Source organism: Staurois parvus, unplaced genomic scaffold, assembly GCF_062004578.1.
Source record: "Staurois parvus isolate SC_StPar_1 unplaced genomic scaffold, SC_StPar_1.0 ptg000704l, whole genome shotgun sequence".
Lineage (NCBI taxonomy): Eukaryota > Metazoa > Chordata > Amphibia > Anura > Ranidae > Staurois > Staurois parvus.
In genome coordinates, this window is record NW_028318500.1 from 5,533,014 (window position 1) to 5,552,625 (window position 19,612).

Consider the following 19,612-nt stretch of genomic DNA (forward strand, 5'->3'; position numbering starts at 1 on the left):
TTGGAAGATTGGAAATTAGAAGTTTGGATGGAAAACATTGAGGAAAAATGAGAGGAACAGCACAGCTGAGTGCATTAAAGTAAAAAAAATCACCTAAGGAAAAGTTAGCGCAGAACAGAGTAACAAGAGGGAGTTGACAGACAGAAGATGAGGGTCACGGTGGATGGGTATGTAGTTTTGAGGATGACAGCAGAAGGAGCAACATAGGAGGAGAGCTTAACATTTAAAATAGAGCTCAAGTCAGTCTGGTATGCCTGTTCCCCTGCTCTTAAGATCTTAAAATGGCAGCCTATTACTTACCTATCAAAATAGTAATCCTAGGGATATCCAATCTCTGGATTGAAAAGAAAGTGGGCGATAGAAATTGGGAAAGCAGAATAGCTTCTATCGTAGATAACGGGAATCTAGAGGAATGCAGGGCAAGGAGAACAGGTGAAAGAAAGAGGGGGCAGTTTGAACACGAAGGGCCCAAATATAAAAGATTAAGTCAACAGAAGAGTTCACTTGAAATCTGCCAGTAGGTTGTATGTAATCCAAGGATTATGAAATTTAGGTAGTTTGTCATCCAAGGTACCCGCCATTTTCCCATATGTCATGCAATGGTTGATCAGGCAAAATTAATAATTGGCTTTTTCCAAGACCTGCTTTGTGGCAGTAAAGATGAAGGTAAGCAAACTTAATTCAGACTTGGTGGATTTTGTTTTTTTATTGGTACAACAGTTTTTTCATTCACTAAAGCTTTGATGTTTTTTTTTCGGTGAGGTATATTTAGTATAGTATATTTTATCTGGTAGATGCAGGACCAAAAATGTTTGGGCACCCCAATCTATATGTATAAATGTTCCATCAACTATGCATCTTCGAAAGCACAGAGGAAAATGCTTTTATTAATTTTTAGTTACATCAGGTAGCATGAGGGGATGGTCGGCCTGGTTTTCTGATAGATAAAAAATGGTTAGTGGAAAGTTTTGGAGGAGAGCAGAGTAGGAATGCACACTGCACGTTATAAAAACCCCAGTAGCTTTAGCTGTAGAATGCATAGAAAAATTTTTGTTTTTTAGCTTTTTTGAATTAGCGTTTTTCAGTGTTTACGTTTTATAGCAAAACTATACTCTCACAAAAGCTTGAGGCTCAAAAACGCTCATAAACGCTGGATAGCTGCATTTTGCAGCATTAGAGCATTTTCACAGCTGAAAAACTCTTCTTCAAACACAATAGTTCTGGGATTTTTTATCCAGCTGGAAAACGCCCCTGCCAAAAAATGCTGATAAAAGGGGACACATGGACACATAGGATAACATGCTGGGGAGTTTACTGGTTGTAAAAAAAAACGGCTGACGCCCAAAACAGCAGCTATAAAAACGCCCAGTGTGCATGAGGCCTAAAAGCTCAGTGTGTGCAAGAATCCTTCACCAACATTAAACAAGAAGCACTGTTCTCTCTTACAGGGTACCACAACTAATATAAATTGGTGAGAAAACAGAACTGCAATCAGGCTTTTACTTTTTCATTAATCCAAATCTGCCTAAGCCTATCATATATCAGGGTAATTGTAAGTGCAGATTTCCTTCAATGGTTTAGAGAGATTTTCAGGTGGATAATGTGATAAAGCAATCTATACGCCTGTTGATAACTGAATGTACCATATGTGGGATAAGCCGCTTCCAAAGGTTCTTAAGTATAGGTCAGTGTCACCATATATGAATCTTAGTGCCACGTTAGTCCCACCCAAAAACATAATTAGGAACAGCCAAGTACTCAAAAGATTTTTTTTTAGCCTGACAAGTATTTCGATAGCAGCTGGACTAGTAGAGAACACCAGAACCTGCCCGAGGTTTCTTATCCATCTAATCCACATCTCAGCCTCTCATCTTATGTCACTGTTTTCTTTCCATGTATTGTCTGAATTTAGTATGACTGAACTGGAATCCTTTGGATTATTTGAACAGCTTGACTGCCTTTTTGGGTATTCTGTGTCTGTTTTGTTCTTGCTGAGCCTGCTTACTTCAATGTGTTATCTTCATTCTGCACACGGAATCAAGCAGAGCAAGAAAAGAGCATGCTTGCTTTGCAGCACTGGGATCCTTTGTTCTGTTACCACTAGATACCACATACAGTACATGCAGTTGTGTGTTCTTCCTGTGTTTAGGTGGGTTTCCCCTGGGTGTGCCTGGTTCCTTCCACAGCTCAAAATGTACTACTGATAAACTGATCCTAATTTATATGTGTGTATATATATATATATATATATATATATATATATATACACACACACAGTATATTTATGTATGCGTTTGGTAGGGCATTAGACTGCTACACCTCTGGAGCAAGGACCAATGAGCATTCTACTGTATACATCCACTTTCCACAAAATCATGTACATGTATGTGATTGTGTTCAAGTGGTTAACCCCAGTTTTAACATTTTCAGCCGGCGATTCCCTCCCCTACAAAAGTGATCAGAGTTGCTGTTTAGCTGCTAAATCACTTTTACAAGCAGCAGGATCTTTTACAAGCAGCGGGAGGAGTCGCCCCCCCCCCTCTCCCAGATCACCGGTGCCATACCTTGTTTTCCAGCGCACCGGGAAGCCCGGGATCCAGTCCAGTGGCTGCTGCCAATGCTGATAGAGGTATTGGGAGACCGGATCGTCTCCAATCACCTCTATGGTTTAGGAGACCAGAAGCAACGAGTATTCTTGTCACTTTTGGTTAGGGCAAATGTAAACATTTTTTTGGGTATGGGGGGGAGCATGAGATCAATTTTTTTTTCACCTTATGCTTTCAAGAGTAGAGGAGAGATCTGGGGTTTTTATAGATAGCTTTATTGGTATCACAAGATGTTTACATTTCTTGTGATAGCAAAAAAAAATTTAAATGGACAGTATAAAAATTAGAATTTTTAAAATAAAATAAATAATAATTTTAAAAACTTGTATAGCTCCCCCTTCCCCCCATGCTTGCATGCAGAGGTGAACGCATACATAGGTCACGCATGCATATGTAAATGGTGTTCGCACCACACATGTGAGGTATCACCTCAAACGTTATAGCGAGAGCAATAATTCTAGCTCTAGACCTCCTTTGTAACTCTAAATGGGTAACCTGTAAAAATGTTTAAAGCATTGCCTATGGAGATTTTTAAGTATTGTAGTTTGTCACAATTCTGTGAGTGTGTGTAATTTTAAAGCAAGACATGTTAGGTATCTATTTACTCAGTGTAACATCATCTTTAATATTCCATCAAAAACATTGGGTTATACATTATGTTTTTTGCATTAAACTTCATTAAAGTGTAGTATTTTTTTCCAAAAAAACTGCATTTGAAAAACCGCTGCGCAAATACTATGTGACATTAAAATTGCAACAATCACCATTTTATTCTCTAGGGCCTCTGCAAAAAAAAAAAAAGATTATTTGGGGGTTCTAAGTAACTTTCTAGTAAAAAAGAAAAAAATAATTTTTACATGTAAACAAAAAGTGTCAGAATAAGCCTGGTCTTCAAGTGGATATTTTATAACAGTGTTTCTCAACCTTTTTTCAGTCAAGGCACCCTTTAAAATTATAGACAGTCCCGAGGGACCCTTTAAAGTTATGGACAGTCTTGAGGCACCCCATTCTAAAATGGGGTGCCTCTAGACTGTCCATAATTTTAAAAGGATACCCTATTATAAAATGGGAAAAACTATTCTAATAGTTTTATATAATGCAGCAACATCCACACATGTAGGGCACCCAACATTAGAGGTGATTTATTCTTCTAAACCATATACACTATTGCACACTGGTACTGAGTAGTATTCTAGTGTTTCTCTTCTCCTTCAGTTTTAAAGGGGTCAAACTAAGATGCTGTGCAGGCAGCTGACATCCTCCTTATCAACTGATGATGTAATTGGTTGTCAGGACTCTGGTGGCTAGAAGGTCTTAATGGTGCACAATGAAAACCAGTGGCTTTGTGTAACTAAAAGGCAGGCCATTGGCTTGTATACAAGTTTTGGGCAATTTTTAGACATTTTGCCAAGGCACCCCTAAAGAAACCTCAAGGCACCCCAGGGTGCCTGGGCACCCTTGTTGAGAAAGGCTGCTTTATAGCATTGTATTCTTTAAGCACTAGATACATATAGGAGAAATTCAGGAGAAAGAAACTTCTTTGGAGCTTCAGAGTGGCATAGTCTCAGAGAGGGTCTATGGAGGCAAACAATAAAGTGGCAGGAAATACGTTTGTAGGGTGAGCTATAACCTATTCTGTCTTTGAATCAAGTGGAGGCACAGTATACATATACTTTATGCAAGTTCATTCTGCACCTCAACATTGTTAGTGACAGCTTGAACTTTTGAATTGAGTTGGATACTTGTAATTGTAGCTATTGTAATTTTGCTTTAATAACATGCCTACTGTACTGATACCGAAGCAGCAAATAGGTCTACAAAAGCCCTTCCTGGAAGATGTATGTTCATTTATCCAAGGTGTTGGTAATTTTAGTGTGCTATTTATTATTCTGGTATTTATAGTATTCATTCATAATAATCCATTTGCACATCAATACACTATATTTGTCCTTAATATGTTGTGTAGCACTTATAGTATATGACCACTGTGACATAAAGGCAAGTACTGAGTTTCTTAACCATTGTTCCATGGAACCCTAGGGTTCCTCAAGAGGTTGCTAGGGGTTCCTCTAACAATGAGCAATTTCTGCCTCTCAGATAAGTTCCCACTGACACCATTAATCTTTTAGCTATCTGTAAGGGGGTTATTGTTATAATGACCACAAGACCATCACACTAATGTATCATGAGTTGTAGATATAGTAATGTTTAGCAGGGGTTCATCTATGTTGAAAAGGTTGAGAATGGGTGTGCTAAGATATAGATTTAGAGGATATGTATAGGGCACATCAATGGAGGAGGCTGTGGACCGAGAGATGTCAGCAGGGGATGGAGGAGACACTGGACAACAGGCACCGGGTAGCACTTATAGGAGTTGAAGCAAGACCGGTCTTGAAGAAGGAGCTCTGCGCATGCTCCGAAACGCATCACCGTTCCACTCCCGTTCCTAGCCCACGTCATTTACGGTTGTGAAGCAAGCACTTCAACGTGCGTTCCAGTGATCCCGGAACTTGCGGCGGCCATCTTGGACATCTGATCCTCAGCTCCCCCTGCAGCTGCTGGCCGCCACAGCGGGTTCTCGCATGGTGGATTGAGCCTCTGCACTCTGATGATTTTATTGAGCCTGTTTTAACTACGAGTTTGTAAGTGTTTCTAACTGTCATTATTAAAGATTCTTCTGGATATACTGCACTTAGAAGCGCCTTCCTGTTCTAAGGTATAGATTTAGTTTCACAATTTTATGTTCCACATTTCAGGGAAGGTCTCCTAAAAAGTGACGTTATTATTCCACTCTCACACCTTCTGAATGACCCGGTGGATATAGTTCGAAGAAATATGCATCAAACGTTTGAGATGCTCTCAGAGCTTCGAGCTGGTAAGTGTTTTATATTTCTTCATAATCCTACATAACTGGGGGCATTTATAATACAAAAAATACTAATAGGAAAAGAAAGTATCATGCCTCAAAGTATTGTGCTACCAAATTCTGTCATTTCATATAGGTATTTTAAGCTGTAGCAGCATCATGTAATTTCATCCCTTACACTATCTGGCATTAGTCCTTGTACCTGAAATTATTTTCTCTTGTTATACTAGATGGATACATTTATGAGGTGGAATAGTGTTTGCACCCATATGCTCAGTGTAATGCAATGTAAATGATTTACAAAAGCTGGTGCAAAAATGGCAACTAGTCAAATTTCATCCTTTAAACTATGCAAGAATTATGGTTGATTTTACTAACAATTGCAATTTTGCTCCACATTGTATAAAAAAAAAAATCTGTCCTATTGACTGTTTGGTTTTACTTATGACCCCATGGAGGGGATACTGTATAGATGTCAGATTAATATGAAAATCCTTTTATGTTCTTTCTAGCCCTGATGAAGGGGGCACTTAGAACCTCGAAATGCCTTGACTACTTTTTGAATTGTACCCTTGACCTTTAATGGAATAAAGTTGTGTCTGGACCACTTAGCAGTGGCGTGGCTCTTCAATTTATACTCTTTTTAAGCTTTAAAAAGTTTTTCATTGCCTGGAGCCAGTTGAATATGGATATTAGTTATTGTGACCAGCTACATATAAGTCATTTGTTATTATTGTGGCCAGCTTTGAATTGGTAATTTATTATTATTGTGACCTATGTGTAGTCATTTATTATGGGGCAGCAAAGTGCCTGGCAGTACTAGGGTCATTGGTTCAAATCCTAACCACAGCACCACCTGCCTGGAGTTTGCATGTTCTCCCTGTGCCTGCGTGGGTTTCCTCCAGGATCTCCAGTTTCCTCACACACTCCAAAGATATGCTGGTAGGTTAATTGGATCCTGTCTAAATTGGCCCTAGTATGTGTATGTATGAATGTGAGTTAGGGACCTTAGATTGTACAGCCCTTGAGGGTTAGGGACTGATGTGAATGTACAGTATATATATTTAAAGCGCTGCATAAATTGACAGCGCTATATAAGTACCTATAGTAAATAATAATGTTAAAGTGTAGCTCCACCCAAAAGGGGAAGTTCCTTTTTAAAGACTGTTCCCCCGCTCCTCATTAAGGATTGGCACCTTTGGGTAGTGTGGGGGGAGCGGGTACCCGAAACTGACAAGTACCGACTCCCACTTCCACTGCGATCTCCTAGGAAATTGGAATCTGAAGTTGTCCTTCCTGCCCCGTAGTCTTCTGGGACATATGGCAGATCCCAGAAGACTACGGGAGCATAAAGAAAGCGCAGCACTACTTGCGCATGTGCAGTGGGCACTCGGTGGAGCAGCAAGCTGTCACAGCAGAGTGCCCACACTGAAGATGCCCGTGCCAGGAACACCAGACAGCCAGTGCAACGGGCTGCGGGGAGGAGACCGTGGGATCGAGGGACTGGTGAGTGGCTGTTTTTTAAAGGACAGCAGCTACAGATTTTGTAGCTGCTTTTATTTTTTTTACAGTTTCTCTGGAACTCCGCTATAAGGTGTGATAAATGTGGAACTTGCAACATGCAACAACCTTTACCTGCTACAAGAAATATTGGCTATTCTATAGCAGGGGTGTCAAACCGGTGACCCTCCAGCTGTTGCAAAACTACAAGTCCCATCATGCCTCTGCCTTTGGGAGTCATGCTTGTAACTGTCAATCTTGCAATGCCTCATGGAACTTGTAGTTTGGCAACAGCTGGATGGCCACCAGTTTGACACCCATGCTATAGAGAATAATAGAGAAATGTCTCACTGTACCCTGTGGTGTCAAGGTATGTCTTAGCCAGACCCTTATTTTGGGGGGAGGGGGAGCACATACCTGTTTTTTACAGGTACCTGCTCCCTTTTCTGGCTCAGTTTGCCGCGGTGAAGTGAGCTGGAAGTTCAGTCCCCTCCTCCCTCCTGCAGTCTCCTGGGAACTTGCACAGGTCCCAGAAGACTGCTGGACCAATTAGGAGGCGCAGTGTGACTTACGCATGCGCAGTGGGCACCTGGCTGTGAAGCCGCAAGCTGTCACAGCCTGGTGCCCTCAGTTGAGATGCCAGCGCCGTGGAGGAGAGAAGGGGAAAAGGGAAGAAGGGACGACACGGGTGAATACATCGCTGTACCCTGGGACAGATAAGTGTGTGTTTATTAAACGTCAGCAGCTACATTTTTCTGCTGACTTTTAATAATATATAAATAAAGAACCAGCGCCACGGAAATTATATAACACAGTAAGCTGCAAAACCTAGCCTATAAACTTATAGGATATACAAAACTTAAAAAAAAAAATATAGGTTGCGCTTAAATACATGCAAAAGTATAACAAGAAAATAAATAACAAAACAATAAGAAACAATATTATAAATCAAAATAAAACCCAGCAAAAACGAAAAAGTCCAAAAGTTCAAATAATCAATAATGTCCAAAATAATTCATCACCAAGTAAATCCACCACCAAAAATGGTTAAATAGAACTCACCAGAGTAATATGCTGATTGTTGAAAAACCAGCATAAAGTACTTGTTATTTTGGGAGAAATGAATAATATGGTGATAACAACACTGAAGAAATGAGGGATGATCCGCTCCGTGAGGACGTCGATGACGAAAAGCTTAGGGCGGTGCCTTTGGATGTGAGGTTCAGAATACTCCTGGTTTGTCTGCACCTTGCATGTGCATGTTTGGCTGGGTCTGAGTCGCCTGTATTCATTATACATGCTGTTTACACTGGTGTCAGTCTGGACACCTTGCTTGTAAGTGCATTTCTTTATTAAAGTTTGATGCTTTTTAAAACATACTGCACCATGATTGTTCGCTTTTTTCTTTTGAGTGACAGTCTGATCATCTCTCAGTTTGAATACTAAATCACTTTTGGAGTGGATTTTCTACTTTGCAGCACATCATCTGTTGGAGTTCTTCCCTCATTTCTTCAGTGTTGTTATCACCATATTATTCATTTCTCCCAGAATAACAAGTACTATATGCTGGTTTTTCAACAATCAGCATATTACTCTGGTGAGTTCTATTTAACCATTTTTGGTGGTAGATTTACTTGGTGATGAATTATTTTGGACATTATTGATTATTTGAACTTTTGGACTTTTTCGTTTTTGCTGGATTTTATTTTGATTTATATATTGTTTCTTATTGTTTTGTTATTTATTTTCTTGTTCTACTTTTGCATGTATTTAAGCGCAACCTATATATTTTTTTTGAAGTTTTGACTTTTAATAAACAAAAAAACGTCTGGAACTCCGCTCTAAGTTCCCTGATCTGCATACCTCCTCTGGGCCTCCAAAAACAGAGTCTGCATAACAGATTGTCAGTATGTATATGATCTTAGCATACATACTACACTATAATGAGCATTTTTTTACATGGATACGGAGCGATTTGTATCTGCTTAAAAGTACTGGCAAAGTGTGGGAAGATCTGTGTACCAGTATACCCTCCCAGGTTAAAAGGGAAAAATTCAGTTTGACCTGTCATTACGGGTCAAACTTGGAGGTGAGCGCAAAAGTGTGTTGGAGGTGGAAGAGCACTAAGGGGTGACACAGGAGCACCGTACAGTAGTGTGACAACACTGGTCCACGTGAAGTACTCTGTATTTAAAGGGACAGTTCACCATTATTGAGATTGTATTAAATTGGCACTTTTTTTGGTGTATTTGTATCATGATAAAAAGGAAGTTTGACTACACTGATCCACGTGATGTGATTACGGATTTAAAGGGACAGTTCACTACAAATCATTATTTATTTTATTGCATGATTTATGTTGTATTCATAGCACTGGTTATGTACAGAATCTATGGGAGTTTATATCTACTTATTGGAAGAGATTATGAGTAGCATATATTACATAGTTACATAGTTAGTCTGGCTGAAAAAAGACAAAAGCCCATACAGTTCCACCATAGAAAAAAAAAAAAGTTATAATCCTACACCCACAGTTGATCCAGAGGAAGGCAAATTAACCCAGCAAAGCATGATCCAATTTGCTCCTGCTGAGAAAAAACTTCCTTCCTGATCCCCCGAGAGGCAATCGGATATTCCCTGGATCAACTTTACCTATAAATGTTAGTAACCAGTCATATTCGGTGTATCTAAAAAACAATCCAGGCCTTTTTTTGAAGCAATCCACTGAACTGGCCAGAACCAACTCTTGAGGGAGTCTATTGATTCTCAGAAGCATGGCAGATTGATTGTCACCATTTATATACGCACGTATAAGGTTGCAAGCACCATTATATTTATTTTATTGTTGCGCTGCATTTTTTTCACTTATTTCACTTATTATAACAGATTATCCTTCGGAGGAGATTAGCAATGGCACCCTCCATATTCCGCTCCTAACAGGTCTACGTTAAAGGATGATGTGCTGAGCACCTCTGTCCAGACTTCCTCTTGTCTGGCCACTCCAGCTCTTCATTAGAGATTGCAAGGGTTGGTGATATACTGTAATCCCAGCCAGTTTGTTCCAGGTCTGCCAAGGACTTTCTGGTACAGGTCCCAGGGAAACCTCCCCAGTGAAGAGTAAATAGTCAGTTATACTAAAACTATATCTGTCCCTACAACAAAACCAGCATTGTACTATTAGGTAGAGCTTGGCTTTGGGAGTAGTGGCAGAATGGTTCCACTAGGTGGCATGGTTGCCTGATAATTTGTCTGGTGCTTGGAGGCCTGACCATTCAGAAACATATTAGTAATAAGACTCCATCTGTTTCTCTGCAGCATGAGGACAGAAGAACCCTGGGACAAGTTTTTGGCTTTTACAGCAGAATATACACATCTTTCATAAATCACCTAATAAAGTGTTCTAGTGTATTTCTTCATGAGTCTTGTAATGACAATTGGAAATAGGAAGCTCACTATGGCGCACCCAATGTCCATTGTGATAATGTACTAAGAAGAGGAATTGTCTGACTCGCTTCTGTACTTATAATAGTGACAGGGAGATATACTGCACCTTGTCGCCACCGCTAAGTGAGAGCAGGAGAGCATCAGGATTGCCATTATTTTTTTTAACAAATTCACAACAGAATAAATAGAAACTGCGGCATACCTACCATGTTTCTTCTTGGAGACAATCACTGCAGTATGCTTACCATCATTCTCAGTGGCAACTGTCACTACGCTACACTTACCATCCTTGATATTGAAGCCATTTTCTGTATCTTGCTTGTGTACCATCATTCTCAGTGGAAACTGTCACTGCAATATAACTATTAATTATTGCAGGTACTTATACAGCACCGTCAATTTACGCAGCGCTTTACATAGATGTACATTGCCCATTCACATCAGTCTCTAACCCTCAAGGGGTGTACAATCTAGAGTCCCTAACTTACATTCATACACACATATACTAGGGCCAATTTAGACAGGATCCAATTCACCAACCAGCATGTCTTTGGAGTGTGGGAGGAAACCGGAGTACCCAGTTCCCCCATTGACTTTAAACAGTGTGGGTGGGGGAATCTCCTGCCAGCTATTGTATTCAGCAGCTGCTGAACAGTGACTACATCTGATAGGATATATTCACTGTTGGCCCATTATTTATTTCAGGTACTTATATAGTGCTGTCAATTTATGCAACTCTTTACATATATATTGTACATTCACATCAGTCCCTGCCCTCAAGGGGCGTACAATCTAAGGTCCCTAACTTACATTCATATATACATATATTAGGGCCAATTTAGACAGGAGCCAATTAACCTACCAGCATGTCTTTGGAGTGTGGGAGGAAACTGGAGTACCTGGAGGAAACCCACACAGGCACAGCCATGCAAACTCCAGGCAGGTGGTGCCATGGCTGGGATTTGAACCAACGACCCTAGCACTGCCAGGTGAAGTGCTAACCATTTAGCCACTGTGCTGCCCATACCTGCCATCCTTCTTATTTCCTACATTATGTTTATCATTTTTTTTAAGCAGAACTAACCCCCATAATTGAACTGCTTCCCAAAACCAATGCATTCAAAGCATTGCGGGAATGATAACTGTCACAATTGCTAGGAGGGTTTAGTTCCAACTGCTGTCACTGCAGTATACCTATCATCTTTCTTTTTGGAGACATTCACTGTAGCACACCTACTATTACTTTAAGCCCTGGTTCACACTAATGTGGTGCGGGAAACACAGCGAATCCTGTGTGTTTCCCACACTGCATTGCAATCGCACGGTGTCCATGCGATCTGGTACGGGTGTCAATGTTAAATTAACAACCCCCCGAAACAGATCGCAAAATGGAGTGTGAATACCAGAATTTGCATCGCATGGGTGTGAACACCTATACGATGCGAATCAGGTGCAGGAAAAAAAATGGTCCTGCGCCTTTTTGGTGCAGATGTGATGCGATTGGAGCCATACAAAATGTATAGCTCAAACTGCACCACACAGACATCGTATGTGATTTGCACAGGAATGTGACCGCATTATTGTGAACCAGGGTTGAATGGCAACTGTCACTGCTTTATACCTACTATCCCTCTTTTTGGGAAATCTTGCTGAACCATGCTTACTATTGTTCCGAATGGAAACTGTGATTTTAATATACCTATTATTCTTCTTATTTGCTACGCATGCTTACCATCATTCTAATTTGCAACAGTCACATGCACTACTCCTGCCCACATACTTAAAAAAGAAGTATGATCAAAATTTGTTTGGTCATACTTTTCTTTTGGTCTTACTTTTGCACTCCTGTGACCCAGAATCAGCAGACAGTGGGCTAAAGCCAGCTGTCGGGTGACATCACAGAGGTGCTCCAGTCGCTAGATGTATTCCAACAATAATATCGGGATCTAGATCCACCCAGATGTCTGACCAGCAGCTGGCCCAGGTTCTCAGCATGCTGCTGAGATCCTGAACCAGCTGCTTCCGCCCTCTCTCCTGCCCAGCACTCCCTTGAGCACTGGAGGGGTGGCGCAGAGAGCAGTGATTGACAGTCACCACTCTCTGCTCAGAGCGGATGGGAGAATTGAGTGATCAGTGGTCATTTGTTTGATCAGTTCTCAGGCTTAGCGCTGGAAGGGGACAGCTGCAGCATCACAACAATTCTGCAGCCATAGAAGTGAGTATGTATATTTGTTTTCTTCACTTCCCACACTTCTCCTTTAACAGAGGTATCATTGCAATATACTTGCCATCTTTCTTAAAGTGGAATTAAACCTTACTAACAATTACAGCCAAGGAAGCTGCCATCTTAACCTTTATTAGATCTGAAGTTGCCATGGTGCTACACATTTGAGCCATTTGATGGCTTAACAGTTTAGTTAAGAGCTAGCAGTCATCTTTCAAGGTAGGCCTTGCATGTAACCTTCCTATCCTTTTCAGCCAAGGAAACTGACATCTTGGCCTCTTGTTTAATCTACAACTGCCAGGATGCTGTACACGTTGTTGGTTATGACATCAGCCATTTGATGGTCTGAGTTTGGTTGCGAGCACAAGCAAATATGACAAGTCGCAGCCCATTCTTTTCAATGGCACCCATTGAAATCTATGCAACTTAACATTGCAGTGATTTTGAAAAGTGTCTGCACTACTTTGGTGTGACTTCTGATGCATCTTTGGTCAAGAGAATGTAAAGGCAGATCAAAGTTGTTCTCCAAAGTCACACTGGAAATTATGCAACTATGGAGACATGCTAATATGAATGGAGCTTAAATGTTACATTTGCTTGTACTGTCAACCAAACTGTCAATACATCAAATAGCTGGTGTCATAAGTGATCACATGTGCAGAGAGGGGCGTTTTTACCAAAAGGAAAACAAGGCACTTGCCTAGGGCGGCATTTTTAAGGGAGGCAGCACTTACCCCCAGAAGAAGGGAGGAAAGGAGGGACACGCGCACCATGGGAACCAGGTGGGATCCGAGAGAGGCTGCGGGCTGCTTGATGGTGTATGTAGAGCCTGGCATTTGTTCCCGGGGATGTCCGGAGCTGTGAAGATGAGTGTCTCTCTATTGCTGGAGGGTGGCCGGTAGTGGAAGGCTCTCCCGGATGGGAGGCAGGGGTGTTGTTAGTCAATGTCATTCTCTCTCTGCGGGAGGGGAAAGGGGGGTTGTGTTGGTCGCTGTCCATGGGTGCAGATGATTTTTGTGTTGCCTAGGGCAGCACAAAACCTAAATACACCACTGGGTGCAGCACTATGGTAGTTACAAATCAGACAGGGGCTAAGATGGCAGCTTTCTTGGCTGAAGATAGGAGGGTTTAGTTCTTAGCATGGAGACATGCTAAAGTGAATGGAGCTTAAATGTTACATTTTTGTGTGCTCTCAAGCAAACTGTCAAGCCATCAAATGACTGGTGTCATAAATGATCACATGTGCAGCACCATGGTAGTCACAGATCAAACAGAGGCTAGGATGTCAGCTTCCTTGGCTGAAGATAGGAGGATTTAGTTCTGTTTTAAAGTAAATCTGTCAAATGAGAGAATTACAAAGGCTGCCATTGATGTCCTCATTTTGAAAATGCTAGTCGCCAGTGTGTGTATAGTGTTAATAGTGTACCAAACAAAGCATGCTGTACAAGTGTCTGGAGTTTCTAATTGTTATACTTGTTTGGGGTTTGAGACACAGAAGCCAATGTATCAGCAGGAAACCAAGGAGTTGTCTTTCTCAAAAGGATAAGATCATATGCCTATAACCATAGACCTTTCTCATTTGTGTTACAATACAAAAAAAGCTCAGTACAGAATGGTGATTTGATAGGCTACGTCCGTGTTTCTCAACCTTTTCTCAGTCAAGTCATCCTTTTAAATTCTGGCCAATCTGGAGGCACCCCTTTCTAAAATATAAAGAAAATGAAATGAATAGTTTTGTATAATGCAGCAGCATCCACACATGTAGGACACTCAACCTTAGATGTGGCTTATTTTTACAAAGCAATATACCATTAGGCACTGGTACGGACTGGTTCCAGTGTTTCTCCTCTCCATCAGTTTCTTTTCCTAATTCAGCTGATGTGACCCCAGTGCTGACGGAGAGGGGTGGGGGAAACAAAAACGTCCTCAGGCTTCTGATGTCCTCCTTATCAGTCTGACATCATTGGTTGTTGGGTTGTTGGCAATTGGCCCACACAGTGCCCAGGGCTGTAATGCTGCACAATAAAAACCTATGGCTTTGTGTAGAACAGAAGGCAGGCTTCATCTACCCGCTGGCTTATTGACACTTTTTGGGCAATTTGGGGCAATGTTTAGGCATATTTCCAAGGCACCCCTGAAGAACCCAGAAGGCCCCCCAGGGTGTCATGGCCACCTAGTTGAAAAAGGCTGGGCTACATAGACATCAACTAATTTTTGATTGTCACTGTTTCCCTATAGTAAAAGAAAGATCATAATTCAATGCAGTATGCTTATCATTACTGTAATAAAGACATACACTGCAAATAACAGATTGGCTGATATGTGGAAGGTATATGGCCATGTGTATTGCAGATCTTATCAATGCAGGAGATACGTGTACCATTCCTGGGACACATGCTTGGTATTACATTATCATTTTTCAGTGTGTTTGCCTTTCTCCTATTGGACGCATTATTTTCAACATTTTTTATCATTACTCCAATGACAGAATCTTTACTTCACAATGCTTATAGTCATACATTTATTTCACTGCATGGGATTTCATCTAGCTGTGGATTTGATGGCAGTTTACACAGATCCCAGCTTTGGACAGAAAGACTGATGGGGTAATAGAAAATGGATTTCCCAAAAATCTATTCTCTGCCTTTATTATATGGTTATCATAACCAATGAGCATTAAACAAGCGGAACATGTCTATTAAAGAAGTGCTAATTAAGTTTTGTACTCTGAGGGAAATGTTATGCAGGCCATAGACGGTTCGTTTATCGGTCGTTCTGTTGCCACCAATGATTGCGAAAATCGGCCGTTTTTCGCAAATTTTCCAGCATGTCCGATAAAATAAATGAGGAGGAACCACGAAAATTGGCCGATGACATTGCCCCACTAACGGTGCAAAAATTGGCTGATTATTCTTTCAGACGAAAAATTGGCCGATAAACGAACCGTCTATGTGCTGCATATGTCTCACTTACTATGGAAATGATTCATAACTTCTCGTGTTTCAGGGATGAGGAGGCAGGAAGCAGAGTTTAAGGGGTTACGGGACAACCAGTATTCTTGTGTGTGACATCTGTTGTAGCATAGATACTGTCTGCCTAAAATGTAGGAACCACCAGGATTAGCGACCATTATGTGGAGGGGTAGAAGATCTCTGTTCAACATACAGTAAGTGGCATTCATAGATCCTTCAGCAAACTGGCAATTGTATCTTCCTTGCATTTCAAGGATCAATCAATATAACTGCAGCATGCTTAAAATTCATGAAGAACTCCAACCTCACCTGTTTCTGTCCCATCTGCTCCTCCCTCTGGTACCCTAATGAAAAATTGTGCTGTAAATTGTTCTTCTCCTCACTGTGTGCCTCAGTATTTTCACTGTAGGGCATTGCAGCAGACACCTAGTCCAACACAATACCTACCTACTGTCTTAGATACTCTCCAAGGGCCTCATGGGGTGTCAGTCACTACTGCTGTGTGCAATGCGGTGCGCCCAGCTTCCAGAGAGCCAATTTTATGTGGATGAGTTACTGCAAGGCCCACCAACTCGGCACATTGAATTCTAGCAACAGCAGCCAATGGTTTACTGTAATTTGTTGTGTTGCTCTCTATGTGGAAATGCAGTATTGTTTCTCAATGAGTAGAACTGACTTGCTGTGCCCCATATTGTTGCTGTCTAGTGAATTTAGGGAAAATGAAAACATAAATGATTTGTAGGCAGTGGTGGCACAGTCACAGACTAACCGTGGCCTTCAGGCAATCTGAATGACTGAAGGCCGAGGTTAGTCACTGTTAGAGTGAAAGCGAGAGAATGAGGAGGCGGGTTCCCTAGGAATCCTACATGTTCCAGTCCATCTGATCCCCTGCAATCCCATGGGATCTGGTTACACCCATTGCAGGATGACATAATATATGTTTTATATGATTGTTACCAGTTCTGTCTGAAGAAGCAGAGGTGAGCTGTGAAATGTGTTACAGTTATAACTACAACCACCATCCATTGGAAAAAACTTGGTATAATCTGTGATAGATAGTCATTTGATGTATATCATAGGATATATATATATATATATACTGTATATACAAGTACATAGTTCACCTAATAATATATAGATACCTATAGCTGGGTAGTGCATGCGGGAGCTGTATAATGTCTTACAGTTATAACTACAACCACCATCCATTGGAAAAAACTTGGTACTGTGATAGATAGTCATTTGATGTATATCATAGAATATATATATATATATATACTGTATATACAAGTACATAGTTCACCTAATAATATATAGATACCGATAGCTGGGTAGTGCATGCGTTGGGTAGTATTCTCTCTGTTAGTATATTTGTTCTTTTTTTAATATTTAGCTTCTTTGGATGTCTTTTTAAAGTGTAAACTTTTAACAAGAATACTATAAATAAAAGATACGTGATTTTATATAATTGATTGCGATTGTAATAAATGGAACATATGGATACCTAAAAGATCCTTAATTTGTTAATGTGTGTAGTATTGGAAAAATTGATAGCTTGGTGGACTCTCTTAAAGCACACGGTATGCAGATCCCAATTTTAGACTGAGTCAAGGAACTTGCCACCCCCTCCACTCTGCAGAGCATGCAGACAGACTGCAGATTACGGTGTAGAAATAACTTGTTTCACGATGCCCTCTGCGCTGCTTAACAAGTTGTCTAAACAGTTTACTGTAGAAGTGGCCTTACAGAATGCTGCACACAACAAGATAGGGAGCCTCTGGAGTGGTAGCAGGGCTTTGTGGGAAGGCAGGAGAGGAGTGGGGAAACAACAGAACACCCAGAGGTTGGATGCTTAAATATCACCCTTAGAACGTTAACAGGCTTGTTAGAAGACAAAGAGATGATAAATAAGTACTTAACTGAAATCTGCTTACTGGGGATTAAATATAACTGCGATTAACACGATCATTATTGGTTGTTAGACTGAAAAAATAAATCTTGTTATTCCTGGAAGAGAACGTTACAAACTTCCCTTTATCATTTTTTATCTCCCAGCTATTCTATTATTTGGTTTGTTGTTGGACAAAATGTAAAAGTGTGCAATGCGAGTTAAATAGGGTTAAAATCAGACTGGTTAAAGTGGAACTAAACCCATCAATTTAACAGTTCAAACAAAAAAAAAAAAATGCCCAGCATTCCGGGAATGCTAACTGTCACATTGGCTTGTGCTCTCAACCAAAATGTCAAATCATCAAATGGCTGGGGTCATAACTGGTCACATGTGCAGCACCATGACACTTGCAGATCAAACAGAGGCTAAGATGGCAGCTTCCTTGGCTAAAAAGGATAGGAGGGTTTAGTTCCGCTTTAAAGCTGATCTCCAGGATAAGCAAATAAAAAGGATCACCCGACCGGCAAGTGAGAAGAAGGGAGCATGTGTCTGAGCACTTCCAGTGTCAGCCAATACAAGTGAAGGGATGGACTCTGCCCAACAGACCTCAGGAGTCCAGTGTTGAGGAATGGTCTCAGCCGCTGTTCTGGCCACACCCTCTGATGCATTTCGTCCCGCCCACCAGGCCTTGGTCACAAAGGTAGTGAGGATGTGAGAAGCCAGGAATATATATGCCTCATTGGCCATGAAAAAAAGAATCAGATGTGTATATGTGATGATAGAGTGATTGGTAAAACAGAAAGAAAACAAGAAAAATTTAACAGTAATGTTGAAATACAAGAGAAGAGAAAGAAAGAGAAAAAGAGAAAAGAAAAGCAAATAAAGAAATGAATAAATAAATAAAATAAATAAATGAATAAATCTATCACCACTATTCTTCAGGCATAACGTAACTGCCACAAACTTACCATCCATCGTACAGACTCCACTGTGTTTGTCAGTTAAAATTCTTAGATGGTTAAGCTGGCCTTACCCATGTAGACTTTTGTTGAAACGTTTAGACGAGAAGAGATCAAAAGAATTCAATGGTGCTTTCATAGACTCAACTCATTTCAAGCAACTTCATTAAAGTACCTTGTCAATGTCTCGCTTTTTGATTGACAATCTGAACTTTAATAAGTGCATGCGCTTAACGCTAGTTAAGATTTGTTTATTACCATTAGATTTGATACCAGTTTTCCATCCTTAATAACACATAAATGAACCCTCAAAAGTGATTCAGTGGCGCATAAATATATAAGTGAATAAAATGTGAACATAAAATTCAAATCAAAATGATATAAACAAAATATGTTATAAGAAAATATTAAAGCCCAAAGACAATTCTTATCCACCAAATGATTCTTCAAAATAAATCACCACGTGAAAAAGAAACCAGTGTCCCCCCTATTGGGTGTACACTCACCAAATAGTGTTGCCCCCCACTCTCATGGTTGGCTGAAATCGCTCAATGGATATCTCTCGGTGGGATAAAGGATCAATTAGTATCGGTATGCTTCCTCTCCTCCAATCTCCAAAAAAAACCCTCCCCCAAAAATGGCCGGCAATCATATCATATAATAATGGATTCCTAATATGGAGGCACTTAGGGTAGCATAGAGGTGTACCTCCTTCCTAAATACTCCACACTCAGGTGTAATGGTCATGTAAAAGAAAGCAAGAAAGGCCCCAATGGTGCAGTACAAAGCACAGCTCCTTTATTGCTAAAATAGACTGCCACAGAATAAACAAAAGTAAAAAGCCCAAAGGTGTTGCACTTAGTATGCACACTAGTGTAAACCGAGACAGTGCTCTCACCACCACCGGATTCTCTGTCACTGACGCTCCTGCATCACTTCCGGTTCCGGTCACGTCACCACCGATCGCCGCACAGCCTCTCCCTGACACATTTCGTCATATCTGACTTACTCATAGGGATCCCATCTTTGGGCTTTCTTTGGACTTTAATATTTTTTTATATCATATTTTTTTTATATCATTTTTTATTTGAATTTTATGTTCACATTTTATTCAGTTATATATTTGTGCGCCACTGAATCACTTTTGAGG

The 19,612-nt window shown here is 40.6% G+C and overlaps 1 protein-coding gene across 1 annotated transcript in view; it reads left to right on the plus strand.

The window, feature by feature from the left end:
- RSPH14 (radial spoke head 14 homolog) overlaps positions 1 to 19,612 on the plus strand; it is a 272,302-nt gene that overhangs the window by 10,138 nt on the left and 242,552 nt on the right. The window contains exon 4 of the mRNA XM_089653242.1: positions 5,363 to 5,481. Coding sequence (XP_089509368.1) covers positions 5,363 to 5,481 — 119 coding nt within the window. The remainder of the gene's footprint in view (positions 1 to 5,362; positions 5,482 to 19,612) is intronic.